The 18,020-nt window shown below is 43.2% G+C and overlaps 1 protein-coding gene across 3 annotated transcripts in view; it reads right to left on the bottom strand.

The window, feature by feature from the left end:
- The window catches only part of coro7 (coronin 7), a 137,533-nt gene extending 119,513 nt beyond the window's left edge, over positions 1–18,020 (bottom strand). For all 3 annotated transcript variants that reach the window (XR_007264353.1, XM_048609371.1, XM_048609372.1), the window contains exons 1-3: positions 17,886–18,020; positions 6,094–6,190; positions 477–557 (exon numbers count right to left, since the gene is read on the bottom strand). Coding sequence is in view for 2 of the 3 variants with exons in the window: in XM_048609371.1 (XP_048465328.1) it covers positions 477–557; positions 6,094–6,190; positions 17,886–17,945 (238 nt within the window). In the remaining variant the exon portion in view is untranslated. The remainder of the gene's footprint in view (positions 1–476; positions 558–6,093; positions 6,191–17,885) is intronic.

Raw genomic sequence — 18,020 nt, 5'->3', positions numbered from 1 at the left:
CTCTCTGGACAATTAGGGATGGACAATAAGTCCTGCCTAAAAGTGATGCCCCAATCCCATGAACGAATAAAGAAAAAAAAAATTGCACCTGCCCGAGATATGTTATAACATATGAACGGGTCAATTAGAAACATCTATTAAATTTCAGAAGGTGCTGCTGATTATAGCTGTTAATCATCGAGAGATTACGTGCAGCTGTTTATGCTGGAAAGTACAAGTTCCCACAACAGAACCAGATTCAGCAGTCACAAAACACATTGCTCAGTATCAGGCTAATGTCTGAAAGTTATTAGAAAGAGAATGGCCCATCACTAAAGTAGTGACAAGCACACATACTGGCAGCAGAGGAGCAGTTCCCACTGAGCAAATGTGGTTTTCCACCTCTATTCCTACTCACCAAACTGCACTTTAATAACCAGAGGTGTAAAGAGTACAGGTTCTCATAGCAAGGCCCTTAGCGGATTTCCTGCACTTACCTGCATGACAATGAAGCTCCGACACCCGCGGTTTATCTCCATTTCCAGTTTCCAGTGGCAGAATTCCGAGAGTCCCTCCTCCTGAATGAAACAACACAATGACTTTAGAATATAGCCTGTTCAGAAAGGCAGTGCATAATACTGAGTCTCCGTATCTCATTGTAAGACTTTAAAAAAGTTATTGAGCTGTTGATGGGAGCTCAACAGCAACTCAGATTACTATAACTCATGAATCAAACTTTCTATTTTCATTATTTCACTCTCTAGTGCTCAAGCCCATTTTAGTCCTGCCCTCTATTTTGAGCAGAGAATGAATCATTGCCATTTCAGTTGATTGTTGACTTTTGCCACACTGGGTAGTGGAGGTGAAGGTCCCTGATTACTAACTGCAGTTAGGTGCACTCTTCCCAAGCAACTGCTGAAATGTTGATACACAGAACAATGCAGCACAGTAATGGGCCCTTCGGCCCACGATGTTGTGCCAAACATGATGCCAAATTAAACTAATCCCTTCTGTCCGCCCTTGGTCCATGTTCCTTCATTTCTTGCATATTCATGTGGTTATCCACAGGTCTTGTAAACACCACTTTCACCACCACCACCCCTTGATTTCATGGCCTGACTCTAATTTTAAGATGACAGATTATGAGTAGGGAGCATGTGATGTTGTGCTGCAGCCAACTTCAAGCCCTGCAGACATCAGCTGACTCCATCTTAGATAAGGCACACAGGGTATCTTGTTCAGAGTGCTTGGTCCCTTCGGCCAATTGGGCAGGTGATGTGCAGTAGTTGTTGAATATAGGAATTCCTGGACACAAGGATAATCAGGGCAAACAGGTATGCAATATTGTTTGTAGCCCCAACAGCTTCAGCTCGAGTTCGAGCTAGGATTGAATTACCAGTAGTGTGACATTAGGGAGAGAGAAAAAGCTACCTGGACATTTTATTCAGTCATTTCCCTTAGAACAGCATCTTCTAATTTGGTCACTGGTCAGGGAATGGAGGGTGTGACTGCCAGTAAGGCAGCCATAGGGACCTTTAGGGCAGGAGCACATAGCTTCAGATTTGCAACTGTCCAAAAAAGTGAGTTTTGTTTCAGCTTGCTTGAAGAGAGTGACAACTATAGTGTAGATGAGCTAACTGACCATGCACCATTGTACAGGAAGCCATTCAAGTGGAGGGAGAAAAAAGGATCAGTAGTATCAGAAAACAGTATAGTGAGAGGGGTTGGCACTATTCTATACAGCAAAGTTTAAGAGTCCAGAAGGCTAAACCTGAAAGTACCATGGTTTGGGACATCTGTTCAGAACTGAAGACAAACTTACACTGGGTGGGGAAGGGTCCAATCATCATGGTCCATGGAGGTACCATCAACGTAAGTAGATCAAGGAAAAAAAGATTTCTGTGGAGTTAGTATGAGCAGCTAGGCACAAAATGAAGCAGAACTGCAAAGGTAATAATCACTGGATTACAACCTCAGCTATGTGCAAATAGCAGTGGTGAAACTAAAGTATGGCTCAAAGACTGGTAAGGAGGATGCAATTTCAAGCTCGTTGGGCACTGCTACTAGTACTTAGGAAAGTAGGGGCTTTACGGCTGGGATAGTCTACACCTAAACAGTGCTGGGTCCACTGTTCTAGCAAGCTACATAAAGAGGGTTTTAAACTCAATACTGGAGGGGCAAGATTGAGACTTAAATGCTGAAGAGTATATAACACTTAAAAAAGGCAGGTAACAAGGAACAGGTGGAGAGGTGGCCCTGCAAATTAATGGTGGAGTTAGGTCATCCTCTCTGTAGTGCTACTTTCAGGACAACTGGATATGGCAATGGTTTAGATACAGGTGAAAAATTACAAAGGTAAGTCTTCATGTGTGGAAGTGATGTACAGGTCCCTAACAGTAACCACATAGTAGGATACAGCATAAAAGGAAGAAAAAAATAGGTGCTTATTAGAGGGGTATGCCAATAACTGTGGGGGATCTTAAGTTAGATACAGGGTAGAAATATCAAATTGGGAAATGATGGCCTGGATGAGTTCATAGAATATTTTTGAGATTGTGCTGTTATAAAGAAACTTTTTGCGGACTGTGCTAGATCTGGTATTGTGAAACAAGACAGGATTAATAAATTACCTCACACTGAAATTACTACTAGGAAGCAGCAATCAGAATGCATTTGAAATTCACATTCAGTTTGAAGGACAGAAGAGTTAGTCTAAGACTAAAGACAACACAGTATGGAGCCGGAGGAACACAGCAGGCCAGGCAGCATCAGAGGAGCAGGAAAGTTGACATTTCGGGTCAGGATCCTTCTTCAGAAATGGGGAGGGGGAAGGGAGCTGGGAAATAAATAGAGAGGAGGAGCGGGGGGGGGGTTGGAGAAGATAAATGAGATAGTGAAGGTGAACGTAGTAGGGTGTGGTGGGAATTGGTCGGTGGGAAGAGTGGAGCAGATAGGTGGGAGAGAAGATGGACAGGTTGTGTCAGGTCTGGAGGCAGGAAGGAGGAGGGGTGAGGCTGGGGAAAGGAAGGGGAGGTGGTGATATGCTGGTAGGGGGGGGGGGGGATTGGTCAGTGGGAGGGGGGGGGGGGATAGGTGGGGAAGATGATGGACAGGTGGTGTCTGGTCAAGAAGGTGGGGATGAGACGGAGGCTTAGACACGGGGTGAGGAGATTTTAAAACTGGTGAATTCCACGTTTAGGCCTCCGGGCTGTAGGCTCCCGAGGCGGAATATGAGGTGTTGCTCCTCCAGTTTGGGGTGATATCATTGAGGCACTGGAGGCGGCCCAGGATGGACATGTCACCCAGGAAGTGGGAGGAGAGTTCAAATGGCTGGTGACTGGAAGGTGTTGTCATTTGGTGCGTACAGAGCACAGATGCTCTACGAAATGCTCCCCAAGTCTACGCTTGGTCTCACCGATGTAGAGGAGGCCACATCGGGAGCAACAGATACAGTAGACCAGGTTGGAGGATGTACAGGTGAACTTCTGCTAGATATGAAAGGTTTGCATTGGACCTTGAATGGAGGTGTGGGGGCAGGTGTAGCACTTCCTGCGGTTGCAGGGAAAGGTGCCGGGTGTGGTGGGGTTAGTGGGGAGTGTGAAGCAGACGAGGGAGTCACGGAGTGAAGGGTCCCTACGAAAGGCAGATAGGAGTGGGGAGGGAAATATCTCTTTGGTAATGGGGTTGGACTCTAGGTGGCAGAGAATGATATGCTGGATGCGGAGGTTGGTGGGTGATATGACAGGACCAGGGAAATGCAAGAGATGCAGTTGAGGGCAATTCTGATCACGGTGGTGGGTTGGGGGGTGGGGGCAGGTTTGGTTAATCCTGAAGCAGAACACTCCATCTTGGGAGCGGATGCGGCAAGGCAGAGGAATTGGGAGTATGGGATCGCATTCTTGCAGGAGGCCGGGTGGAAGGAGGTGTAGTCCAGGTAGCTACGGGAGTCGGGGAGGGCTTGAAATAGATATCGGTGTTGAGGTGGTTACCAGAGATGGAGATGTAGAGATCCAGGAAAGGGAGGGAGGTATCGGAGATGATCCAGGTGAATTTGAGGTTGGGGTGAAAGGTGTTAGTAAAGTTGAGGCAGCGCCAATAGTCATCAATGTAGCGGAGGAAGAGGTGGAGAATGGCGCCAGTGTAACAGCGGAAAAGGGACTGTTCTACGTATCCAACGAAGAGGCAGGCACAGCTTGGACCTGTGGCCACCCTCTTAGTCTATTGGAAGTGGGAGTAAAGGAGAAGTTGTTCAGGGTAAGGACAAGTTCTGTTAAGCAGATGAGGGGGTCAGTGGAGAATAACTGGTTGGGCCTGCAGGAGAAGAAGCGGAGGGCTTTTAGGCCATCTGCATGGGGGATACAAGTGTAGAGGGATTGGATGTCCATAGTGAAGATGAGGTGTTGGGTCCAGGGAATTGGAAGTCTTGGAGGAGGTGGAGGGGGTGGATGGTGCCCCAGGCGTAGGTGGGGAGTTCCTGGACCGGGGGGGAAAAAGACAGAATCAAGGTAAGTGGAGATAAGTTCAGTGGGGCAGGAGTAGGCAGAGACAATGGGTCAGCTGGGGCAGTCAGGTTTGTGGATTTTGGGAAGGAGATAGAAATGGGCGCTGCGGGGTTGGGGAACACAGTGAGGCTGGAAGCAGTGGGTGAGAGGTCACCCGAGTAATGAGGTTATGAATGATCTGAGAGACAATGGTTTGGTGGTCAGGGGTCCAGTCCTTATCGAAGGGGCTGTAGGAGGTGTCAGAGAGTTGGGAATTGGCGCCTGGCCTTGGCGATGTAAAGGTCAGTGTGCCATACCACTACCACGCCCGCAGCCCCCACCCCCCCCAATCTGCGGGTTTGATAGTGAGGTTAGGGTTGGAGCGGAGGGAGCAGAGGGCTGCACGTTCTGTGGGGGAAAGAGATTGGAGTGAATGTGAGGGATAGAGAGATTGAGGTGTTCGATGTCGCGACGGCAACTGGAAACGAAGAAGTCGAGGGAGGGTAGGAGGCCATGGGATGGTGTCCAGGAGGATGGGGTTTATTGGAGGCGTGATAAGGGGTCTGCAGAGGGTGGGTCAAATAAACAGGCACAGAGGCGGCGGAAGAAGAGTTCAACATGAATGGATTCATTGACGTGTGGGTGAAGGGAAATGAAGGTGACTCCTTTGCTGAGGACTGACCGTTCATTCTCCGTGAGGGGGGAGGTCTGGGGGAATGGTGAAGACCCAGGCGGGCTTGGGGCTGGGGTTGGGTCGAGAGTTGGAGCTGGCAACAGGGGTGGAGACTGTGTCAGTGGCATCATCGGCGTCAGGAGTGGCGGTGGGAGTGACGTGAACAGCATCAGCAAAAGTGACGAGGTTGGGGACATCAGCAGGACAGGCCCAGGTAACCGCATGGTTAATGGCACCGGGCACATTGAGAGGGAGGTCCCAGTTGGGTTGGGTTCTGGGGTGGTGGAAGAGGTCTGTGTTTGGTGGTAAGCACAAGCAAGTTTAGTGTACTTACAGTTTTTGATGTCAGATAGGGTGGAGAAAAAGAGTTGGTTGAGGGTGTGGATCCTGTGCAGAATGAAAAGCAGAAGAGGCCCTTTGCAGGTCTGGGAGAAAGAAGCTCCGAGCTGAGGTAAGGTTGATTGTAGTTCCAGAACGTACCTCCACATTGTGTCGTCTCGGACTCCAGCATCTGCAGCTGTTGCTATCTCTGAGCAGTCTAAGACTAGTATTTTTAAACTTAAATAAAGGCAATTATAAAGGGCATGAAAGCGAAACTAGTTAAAGAGAACTAGTGAACTTCTGGGGTATAAGGTGGCGAGAGTTGATTGAAACAGAAGAATCCAAAACAAGGAGCAACTGTTTAAAAATTCAAAGGGACATATACTTAAGTCAGAGATGAGAATTTATTTTCTCTCAGACTCATGAGTTTTTGGACCGTTAACTCAAAAAAACAGTATTTTTAAGGCAGAAGTAGATAGATTCTTGGTAAGGGAGTGAAAGGTGATCAGACTTGAGGTGACAGAAACAATCAGATCAGCCATGATTTTATTAGATAGCAGAGCCGACATGCATGTTCATATGTTTGTATTGGGAGGGCTTCACATACTGAAATCGCTGTAGTCTGTTTCTTGGTCTTACCTGGGCTGTGTGCATTGAAGGCGATGAAGGCACAGCTTGATTTGATATGATTCCCATAGGAGGCAGCAGAGTTTGATTTAATGTCATTGATCCAGTCCTGCAAGGGCAGAAAAAATAAGATTTACAGCACTGTGCCTGAAAGCTACCTATTCTAATCATTCTTTCCAAAAACAGTAAAATTTCCCAACTTGACCTCACGACCAGGAGTATATGCACCTGTTTTGCAAATGTTCCTTCTCCCCATGTCACTGCTACCATTGTGGTCTTTCTTTCCATATCATACCAGTCTGTCATATTAATGATAATGGTTTAAAAATCAAATGCTCATCAGGGATTGATTAACTCAGTAGATACATTTATTTTAAACAATACAACACATTACATAGCAGACAGTACAGCAAGCCAACTGATTTCTGTAGTGCTTAGAGCTTGAAGGTGCAAAGCAGACTAACTTCCAGGCAAAGTATACACATAGCACAAGTCCTTAAAAGTGAACTTTTTAAACACAAGGTACAAACATATAACATTCTCTTCCTTCCAAAAAGCAAGCTCAACTATTTACAATAGAAATCCAGCCTGAATCCCTATAACACAATTAATTTGCTGATACATCCAGATCTCATGATGGTGACTTTAGAATTTTTTAAGAATTCAGGAGGATAAGACCGTGGCACTTGGCACCGTGTCATTATTAGCCAATAATGTGTGGTCATTAGTTTTCTTAAGATAGATCTTTCGAATTTCTGCAAAAACTTTGAACTGACGTTGATGTTTCCCATAAAATGGAGAGTGTGAAAAGTGTTCATTGGTCTTTGCCTCTCCATGTATATAGTCAGATTCGGTTCGTCAATCACTTCATGTATACGTCATTAGCGGAATGGTTGGTCTTCGCTGCAGCTTGAAGATATTCCTTGCATGTGATCTATTTGGGCTGGTGCACTACTCTTTGTAGCCTTTCCTCTTGTATACAATTTCTACCACTGGTTTTACTATCACACACCTTGCAAAATTGGTTGAAATCTGGACATTACCTTTGTGCATGAAGATGGTCACACTTGCATGTCTCTTGCTCTGTTTGGGTGTTCTCATGATTGTGTCAGCTGTGGAGTTTGTACTTAGGATGTGAAAGCTGCTTCAACCTGCAAGAATCACTTCATACTTGCCTCCATGCTAGTTGAACTCTTAAACATTAGATGTCTCTCAATCGTCAAGTGGGTGGAAGCAATCACTAACACAGTTATGTATGCTAGCTCCTCAGCTGAAAAATCATAAGCGCTTTTCTCTGCATTAGCTCAGAGGCTGATGAATTCTGTAGGTTTCAGTCTGAATGAGATAAATTCCAGTCAATGAATATGGAACTTTAATCTGACTCCAATTTCATCTTCTAGTGTGCCCTCTCTCATTTGGGAATCTTTTAGCTCTTCAACCATTAATCCTAATGTTACAAGTCTGTGTTGACCTTCGTTCCCAATTGCTAAGCAAATCTTAATAGCTTGCTTTTCTGCATCACATGCTCCCAATTGACAAAACACAGTCCTGAAAACTGTAAACATTTTAATTTCAGTTCATTGTGTAGTGTCCGTATTTAAACACAGGAATTTTGTAGATATCTTGACAGAATCCCTTTGATCCACCCTTGCCTGCTATCGATATAGCACACAATCTGATCACTTGCCTTTCTCTAGTGAGTTAAACTAGTCTCTTAATATACATCTGCTTAGAGCAAGCTGTATTTTACTGATGCTGTAACAAGTGAAGACATTGAGCACTGTCTCATATACTTCAGCACAATTTAACACTGTTGACCATGCGTTTCACTGGTAGACAAACTTTACTATCAAGTATGATAGGCTTATCAAAATAGTTTTCCAATGTTGTTCACCATTCTATGATCATTGTCTAATAATCACTTATCAGGGATAACTCAGAATCCCTACAGCAAGAAAGCAGGCCATTCAACCCATCGAATCCACACCAACCTTCTGAAGAACATCCCACCCAAACTCATCCCCCCACTCTATCCCTGTAACCCTGCATTTCCCATCCCATGGGTTAGTACTTACAATTGTTAAACACAAATTATGATGCAGACTTTTTAGTAAACCAACTGACTGTTTGGTGTGTACAGCTAATAAACCTATAATAGACTGACTGCCAATCAGAATTACAACATAGTATACGCACAGCACATGGAATCCTTAAAAGTCAACTCTCAAACAAAAGGTATACACAAACGGCTTAGAGACCGTCTCCCATCACAAGCTTTCTCTCCATATCATCCAAGTGTTAATCTCTTTTCCCTTCAGCTTTTTAGTCAAATGTTTGTCCTCTAAAGGAACAGCCTGAACATCAGGTAACAGAAAACATCATTTGCCCTAGCAGCCCAAACAATTCCACAGGTCCTTGATCTGGATTCCTAAAGTTCACTTAACACATTACCTCCTGAAAAGGTGGAGGGGTGATTCTATTAGATAATGATGGCATTAGTACAATGGAAGGATAACCAAAGTTCAGGAAAGTAAAGCGTGGAAACACTTTAGGTAGGAGATGAGAAACGATAAAGGTAAGTCATCATCACTTGTGGGAGTGGCATACAGGCCCCTAACAGTAACCACAGGGGTGGAGCATAAAGGAAAGAATAATGGGAGCGTATCAGATGGCCATATTGATAATCATAGGAGACTTTAATCTACGTATAAACTGGAGAAGTCAAATAGGCAATGCTAGCTTAGATAAGGAGTTCATAGGTATTTTCAGAATAGTTGTTTTGAACAGCATGTTGTAGAGCCACACAAAAACAGAAATTGCTAGAGAAACTCAGCAAATCTCACAGTATCTGTGGAGAGAAAACAGTTAATATTTGGAGTTGGGTATTTAGGTGGACAGACAGGTAGCAGACAAAGGGACTGTTTATAGCAAGCCTGGGAAATACAGAAGCAAGATAGGTGATAATGGGGCTATGCGTAATTGAAAATAGTTTGTCTTAAATGAAAGCAACCTCTCTCATGACAGGAGTTGGAGTGTGGGGGTGGTTAATAGACACAGAGGGTGACATTTACGCTCTAAAATTTTTAAACTCGATGTTGAGTCCTGAAGGCTACAAGGTCCTGACTGTGGGATGAGGTGTCATTCTTCCAGCTTGCGCTGAGCTTCACTGGAGCACCTCAGCAGGCCTACGACAGCAATGCTGGCATGGGAACACAGTCGTGTGTCAAAGTGACAGGCAACTGGAAACTGGGGGTCATTTTTCCAGACAGAACGTAGGTGTTCTGCAAAGCGGTAGCTCAGTCTGAGAGTCATCATCCCAATGTAGAGGAAACTACAAATGTGCTCTCTCCCCTCCAAGACCAAAGCATAAAACTTAATAAAGGCAATTATTAGGACATGAAATCAGAGCTCACTAAACAGAATTGGAAAATCTGATTAATAGATGGGTCAATAGAAATGTAATAGCAGGCAGTTAAGGAAATACTTCAAAAAACACTGAATAAATTAGTCCAATAAATAAGAAAACTTCCAAGGCACAGATGCACCGTCCATGGTTAACTAGAAAGGTCAAAAATAGTGTTGAACATAAAGAACAAGCATATAGAGGGGTCGTGTGGTGCAGCAGTAATGTCTCTACCTGTGGAGATTCGGGTTCAATCCCACCTGCTCCAAACACACTATTTGTGTAAAGTCAGGTGGCAAATCCGAAGAATGAACAGAATATCAAAAAGACTAAAGAACGATTAAACAATTAGAGAAAAATTACAGTACAAGAGAAAGCTAGCCAGAAATATAAACACAGAATGCAAGAATTCCTATAGATATTTTAAAAATAAAAATTAAGAAAGTGATCCTGAAGAATTAACAATGGAAAATAAAGAGATGACAAATGAAATAGACAGGTACTTTGGGTGAGTCTTGACTATTGAGGATACAACTAACATGCCAAAAGCAGCAATAAATCATTAACTTGGAAGGGAGGTAGGAACGCAAATGAATTACAGTTAACTGGGGAACTGATAGAGTAAATTGTTGGAACTGCGAACTGACAAGTGCCCAGGACTCGATAGACTTCATCCTAAGGTCTTAAAAGAAGTAGCTAGTGAGATAGTTGAGGCATTGCTTTTGATTTTCCAAAATTTCTTTGATTTGGGGAGGGTCCCATTAAATTGGAAGTTAGCAAAAAATTCTTTTATTCAGAAAAGGAAAACAGAAAGCTATAAACTACAGGTCAGTTAGCTTAATATTTGTCATAAGGAAAATGTTAGAAGCCATTATTAAAAAAGGTTATAGCAGGGTACTCAGAAAATTACAAGGTAATCAGACAGTCAACACGGTTTTGTGAAACAGAAATCATGTTTAACCAATGGATCGAAGTTTAAAGGATGTAATGTTTTGTGGATAAAAGGGAACTAGTGGATTCATTGTACGTAGATTTCCATAAAGCATTTCATAAAGGTGCCATATTAAATGTTATTGCAGATAAGAAAAGCTCACAATGTAGGGGTATCAAGTATATTGGCATAAATAGAGGATTAGCTGGCTAACAGGAAGCACAATAGACATAAATGAGTCTTCTAAATGAAATTGATATGTAACAAGTGGTGTGCCACAGGGACCAGTGAAGGAACCTCACTGTTTATAATTTATTTCAACAACTTGGATGAAGGAACAGATGATGTAGTTGCCAAATGTGGTGATGACACAAAAATAGGTAAGAAAATAAACTACGATCAGGACTTAAGAAAGCTACAAAGGAATATCGGTAGGTTAAGCGGGAGGGCAAAAGTCTGGCAATTGCAATATAGTCTAGAAAAATGTGTAATTGTTCAATTTGGCAGGAAGAATGAAAGGAAACATGTTATCTAAACAAGGAGAGACTGCAGAGCTCTGAGATGCAATGGGATCTGGTTATTCTTGTGACTTGGCCTTGGCGGTGACTTGGCCTTGGCAAGGTAGATGTGGACAGGGTATTCTATCTTAAGAATCTAGAATTAGAGTCGTTGCTTAAAAGTAAGTGAGTACCTATAGAAAACAGAGTAGTACGAATAGTACAGAGGTGGATGGTAACTTGCAGATCATGTTGTTTCCATGCATCTGTTATCCTGGTAGTTGTAGATAGTAGGTTTGGAATGTGCCAAAAAAGGGCCAATAAGTTGCTGCAGAGCATCTTATTAATACTGTGCAGTGGTGGAAAGAGTGAATGTTTAAGGTGGTGTATTTGGTACCAACTGATGAGACTGCTTTGTCCTGGATGACATGGAGCTTTGAGTGCTGTTGGAACTACATCTATTCAGACAAGTGGAGAATATTCCATTATACTCCTGAATTGTGCCTTGTAGGGGGTGGATAGGTTTTGGGTAGTCAGGGAGTCGTTACTCATTGCAGAATTCCCACCTTCTGACCGGTTTTTGTAATCACAATATTTGTATAACTGGTTAATTCTATTCAGTTTCTTATGATTGGTAAACTCAGGGATCTCAAAAGTGTTGGATTCAACGATGGTAATGCCATCGAACGCCACGTGGGCATGATTAGATCCTCACTTGTTTAGATGATAATTCCCTGGTATTTGTGTGCCATGGACTTGCCCAGCCTGAAAAATATCCAGGCCTTGCTGCAGATAGGCAGACGTTGTGCCAGTACTTCAGAAGTCACAAGTACATATTGCACAATCTGCAAATGACCCCAATTCTAACATTATGAAAGGGGAAAGGTCGTTGATGCAGAGTACACTGTATCTTTGCCACCCTCAGTGCTTCATCCAGTTGGTGTTCAACATGGATACTATTCCAACAGTTGAACGGGCAATGTTGTGGGTAGTAGGAAGTTTCCTTACTCACATTTGACCTAACGCCATGAGACTTCAGGGGCCTGAAGTTAACATTGAAGACTTTCAGGGCAACTTCCTCCTCACTGTATACCACTGAACTATCACTGCTGGTGGTACAGGACAGAAAGGAATGGTGATGACGGTATCAGGGATATTGGCTGCATGGAATGATTCAGCATGACTGCGTATGAATACAAGAGGCTGATCAAAAAACAGTCTGTACAACAGCTCTCCCAATTTTTATAAAAATCATAAGCAGAACTTTGAAGAGCTGCCATTTTAGTTTTCAGTTTCTATGTCAATATCTGATGGTGCTTCCAAATGAGTTCGTCTTTGACTGCACTGTAATAGTTTAAAACAACTGAGTGGTATGCTACCCTGTTTCAGGGAGGATTTAAGGGTCAACTAGAGTGCAAGCAGCAAGGCACCATCTGGTAATTCTTTGGTCTTTAACCCTCCATCCAACTCCTTTCTTTGGTCCCGAAATCAGTCTTCACAACACCTTGCTGGGCAATTAAAGCAAAAACACAGCCTATTCCCTCTGCCTGGCCGAGCAGCACCTACTATAGGTCTTCTCCCCCAAATCTCTCCAACTGACTGACTTCAAGAGGCTGTACACAGAAAGGAGAGCTGCCTCCTCCTTTCTGTCAAGATGCTAAAACTTGCACATCACTTTCAAAACATTTAACCTACACCCTTGACCCTATGGCAACAGGTCTCACAAGTCTGGCACTGGACAGATTTAGTATGAGGTCACATGCCATCTTTCAAGCTACCCTATTTCACTTTGAATTCAAGGGAGCCAGTTTAAAGCACAACTGTCTGGCAAAATTCTGCATTTGTAACAATTAGTGCTCAGAACAATAAGTTTCAAAAATTGATTGTTGACTGAGCAACCTAGCTTGTAAATAGATAGTTGTAAGAAAATGTTATTGTTTCGTTCTCATCCAAAGTCCCCAGGTGAAAAGTTAATCATTCATTTCCAGATCTACTGCAAGACTTGAACCCACTGATTGCAACTGATCCCTTTGAGTTTATGCCTGGAGGGATGTGAATGATAAAGGTGTCCTGCGCTTACTATGCAAGGCACCATATATATGACACCTTTAAAAGGTACTTTACCAACAAGTCATAAAACGAAGATAAAGGACAGAACTAGAAACCAATACCAATTTAGAAATTCCCTGCAGTACACTGACAGATAAAATACTAACTCTTTATTAATGTAAATGCAAATTGCTCAATAGGAAGGCTACAATGGAATTAGCCAAATCATGTACTTGCAAACATATGATTGGACCAGTTCCAGTTCAATGTCATAACCATTGTTTAGTCACCAGTTAACAAATCACATCACAAAAACTACTTTCTGCACTCAGCACTGGCTCGACTCTGGAATATTTGCCCTTAAAGGTATTCTTTATGCTTAACTTATGCAATATCATCATCTTGTCTCAAAGCAATTAAGCCGAAAAGTTACTTTCACGTGCAAAATATATCAAGTAAAGAATAATACTTTGTTTGTTTCTCCCAGGCCTGTTTTCTGATTACTTGCAGAACAGAACTTAATCTGTTTTGGCCTACAACTGTCCTACTTCCCAATAGGCTAATACTGAGCTTGCAGAGATGTTACATTGACAGCAGTTAAAATATTATTTTGTGGAATTATCCAGCATACATTCTAACATACAATTAGGAGCAGAAGCAGACCATTCACCCCTCGTGTCTGCTCCACTATTCAATAAGATCCTGGTTGCTTTGTATTTCAAATTCTAATCCTCATCGAGGCCCATAACCTTAAATTCTTGTTGGCGAGGGAATCAACCTACTTCTGCTTTAAAATTATTTGATGATCCCATTTATAACACCTTGATGTAGACAGTTCCAAACTCTCACAGTTGCAAAGCAGAAAAAAATTCTCATCTCCTAAAAGGTTGACCCCTAACTTTAAAACAGCCCCACTAGTTCTGGACCTACCCGCCGGAGTAAAATCCATTCTACATCCATTTTGTCAGGATCTTAAATACTTAAATCAAGTCACACCTCAATCCACTCAATCACACACCACTAAAAATAAGCCCAGTCTGTCCAACCCATCCTTTAGCACAATCTGCTCATTAATCCAGTAAACCATTTCTATTACCTACTATGAATGCTACAGACCCTTTAGATTTGTCTTTTTGTACCACCTCCACTATTTAGTTTAAAAGACCTCTCTACTTCCCTCGTTAAAAGATTTGCTAGAGCATTGGTCAAGGCACTTTTTAGGTGTAGATCATTCTAACAGTATAGCCCATGTTTCTCAAGTACTGATGCCAGTGCTCCATGAACCAGAACTCATTTTCCCCGCATTAGCTTTCAAGTCAAAAACCACTAGTCTTGTGTCTTCTGCCAATGTGCCTTTGGTTCACATAATAAACCAGAGATCATTACCTTTAAGTTTCTGCTCTCCAGTGTGGTGCCTGCTCCTCATATCTGTCTAAGCAGAACCTCCTTCCTAGTATCCTGAACAAACGTCCCAAATCTTGGCACCAGGTAGACAACATAGTCTATTGGCCTCATGCTTTAGGCTACATAGAACAGTGTCTACTGTCTCTCATTATACTATCTCCAGCTCATCCAAACAAACAGAAAGAACATTAAACCTGTGCAAACGCTAATGCTCTAACACTTATGCCCTCATTTACAGTATCACCCTCCTTTCCCTATTCTAATGGTTGTGATCATGTCCTAGTACAAAATAGCAGTGTGACAATGTCCCTTCCTGATGTCACAATATCTGGGATTTATCCTCCAGCACAAACAGAACAGAAGCCGTTCCAGCTATAAACTATTACTACAGACATGTCTGGGCTGGATCATACTAGCATCCAGAAGCTCCCAAATGCTGCAGCCATGACACATTACCTGCCCTTCTATCCTTAATGTTTTCATTAACTAAAATAATTTGTTCAAGTTTATTTTACATATTTTATTGTTTTCATTCAGTCTATGTACTATTTAAAACCTTACGAATAGAATAGCTTTTAACCACTGGACTGATACTCAAACGTTAGCTTCCCCGCTCCCCCCAATAGAATAACAATCAAATTTTAAGATAGTGAAAAAGTAGAAGCAGCAAAGCAAAGGTGCACCTCCTTCCCTTCCCTGCTGTGCTGGCTTACTCATCAAATTACCAGCACTCTGTTTCACACTTCACTCAATACCACCATGAGAAATGGTGAGATTTTACACAATGAAGCCTAGCCCCATCAGTATTTAAAATGCTAACCTTTAAGGGATTTTAACAAATAGAACAGGGATTAATACAAAGTCTAAACGTGAAATCCTCAATTAGCACCTTTTCTCGCGCCCCCCCCCAACCCCGGAGCTTCTAAACATGCACTGCTAGCACAGAATGACTCCTCTGATAAGAGGATAGTATTCAAAATACTTCAACTGATGCATGAAAGATCTTGTCAAGCCTTTTGACCCTGCCTACACCCAGCATACAGATTATGATTGTCAACAAGGCGCTTGACAAGATGGTACACTGCTTAGTAAGGTTAGATCACATGGAATCCAGGGAGAACTAGTCACTTGGATGCAAAATTGGCTTAAAGGTAGGAGACAGAGGGTGGTGGTGGTGGTGGTGGATTGTAACCAGCGGTGTGCCGCAAGGATCGGTGCTCAGTCCACTGCTTTTTGTCATTTATATAAATGATTTAGATGCAATTATAGGAGGAATAATTAGTAAATTTGCAGATTACACCAAAATTGGTGGTGTAGTGAACAATAAAGAAAGTTATCTCAGAAATTATTGGGGAGGCAATGGCCTAGTGGTACTATCGCTGGACTGTTAATCTAGAGACCTAGGTAACATTCTGGGGACCTGGATTCAAATCCCACCATGGCAAATGGTGGAATTTGAATTCAATAAATATCTGGATGATGACCATTGCCAATTGTCAGAAAAACCCATCTGGTTCACTAATGCCCTTTAGGGAAGGAAACTGCCATCCTTCCCTGGTCTAGCCTACATGCAACTCCAGACCCACAGCAGTAGGGTTAATTCATAACTGCCCTCTGGGCAATTAGTGATGGGCAATAAGTGCTGCTCTAGCCAGTGATGCCTTCATCCCGTGAATGAATAAAGGAATACGACAGGACCTTGTTCAGATGGGCGATGGAGTTGAGTTTAGATAAATGTGAGGTGTTGCATTTTGGAAAGGCAAATCAGGGCAGAACTTATGTACTTAATGGGGAGTATTGCTGAACAAAGAGACCTTTGGGTGCAGGTTCATACTTCCTTGAATATGGAGTTGCAGGTAGATAGGATAGTGAAGGCAGCATTTGGTACACCAGCCTTTATTAGCCAGTGCATGGAGTACAGGAGTTGGGAAGTCATGCTGCAGAGGACTTGAATATAAAAGCAGGGATGTACTACTGGGGCTTTATAAGGCACTGGTCAGGCCATATTTGGCATATTGTGTGCAGTTTTGGGCCCCATATCTCAGGAAGGATGTACTGGCCCAGGAGCAGGTTCAGAGGAGGTTCACGAGAATGGTCACAGGAATGGAAAGCTTAACATATGAGGAATGTTTGAGGACTCTGGGACTGTACTCATTGGAGTTTAGAAGGATGGGGGGGGATCTAATTGAAACTTTCAGAATACTGAATGGCTGGACAAAGTGGATGTTGGGAAGATGCTTCCATTGATAGGAGAGACTAGGACCCAAGGGCACAGCCTTAGAGTAAAGGGAAGACCTTTTAGAGCAGAGATAAGGAGAAACTACTTTAGCCAGAGAATGGTGAATCTACGGAATTCACTGCCACAGAAGGCTGTGGAGGCCAGGTCATTGAGTACATTTAAGACAGAGATAGATACATTCTTGATTATCAAGGAGATCAAGGGTTACGGGGAGAAACCGGGAGAATGGGGTTGAGGAACTTATCAGCCATGATTGAATGGTGGAACAGACTTAATGGGCCGAATGGCCTAATTTCTGCTCCTCTGTCTTATGGTCTTATACAGGACATTGGTTAGGCCACTTTTGGAATACTGCATTCAATTCTGGTCTCCCTGCTATAGGAAAAGTGTTGTTAAACTTGAAAGGGTGCAGAAAAGATTTACAAGAATGTTGCTGGGGTTGGAGGGCTTCAGTTGTAGGAAGAGGTTAAATAGGCTGAGGCTATTTTCCATGGAGTGTCAGAGGCACATTTAAAAGGCATCTGGATCCATACATGAACAGGAAGGGTTTAAGAGAAACATGGGCCAAATGTTGGCAAATAAGTCTAGGTTAATTTTGGAAACCTGTTCAGCATGGATGAGTTGGACCAAAGGGCCTATTTCCGTGCTGTACGATTCTATGACCTGTTAGAGAGGGCAGCACTCAATCTTTTGGCGGAGACATTGAACCTGGATCCCTATCTGCCCACTCACGTAGTTATAAAATATCCCCCTGCACATTTTTTACATTCAAGCCAATACTGATTATACAAGCAGCAACACAAAAATAGATGATCTAGAAAACTTGTCACTATCACATTGTTGTTTTAGATCTTGCTGTACATAAATTGGCTGTCCCGTTATTTACTTTGCAACATTGACTACATTTCAGAAGTACCTCCCGAAAATGAGAAAGGCACTACAGAAAGGCAAGCGTGAGGAGGCTAGAATTCTCTTTGCTGCTGCTTCTATGACAACCTAGAACAGAATTTGTGTTAAAGCGTTCGGAGCTCGATCTTTGCAACTTCCTCACAGGAAGCAACGGCTTCCGCAGCAATTGAACCTCAAGGGTAACAGGGCCAGGTCCCGGGGGAGCCCGTACCTGCAACACCCAGGGAGGGACATGGGCTGGAGGGAAGTGGGGAAGGAGCAGTGGAAACCGAGGGCAGAGTACGGCCCCCAACAGCCCTATACCAGAACAGCACCCCAGTACCCTCCCTCTTACCCTCTAGTGGGGTAATTGTTCCCTTCTCTGATACTCACCGCCCGGCCCGGAAGCCGCGGTGCCGTGTTCTTATATTTCGAGCTTCGGAAGCGGTTCATTGCTCCCGCTCTAACAGCCACTAGACCAACGATTGCTCCACCTGTCCGAATAGCCGGGAACGACTGGAATAGCCT

Source organism: Rhincodon typus, chromosome 21 (genome assembly GCF_021869965.1).
Source record: "Rhincodon typus isolate 14 chromosome 21, sRhiTyp1.1, whole genome shotgun sequence".
In the NCBI taxonomy this organism is placed as follows: domain Eukaryota; kingdom Metazoa; phylum Chordata; class Chondrichthyes; order Orectolobiformes; family Rhincodontidae; genus Rhincodon; species Rhincodon typus.
Note: the sequence above shows the minus strand (reverse complement) of the source record. Positions and strands in the feature narration are given on the sequence as shown.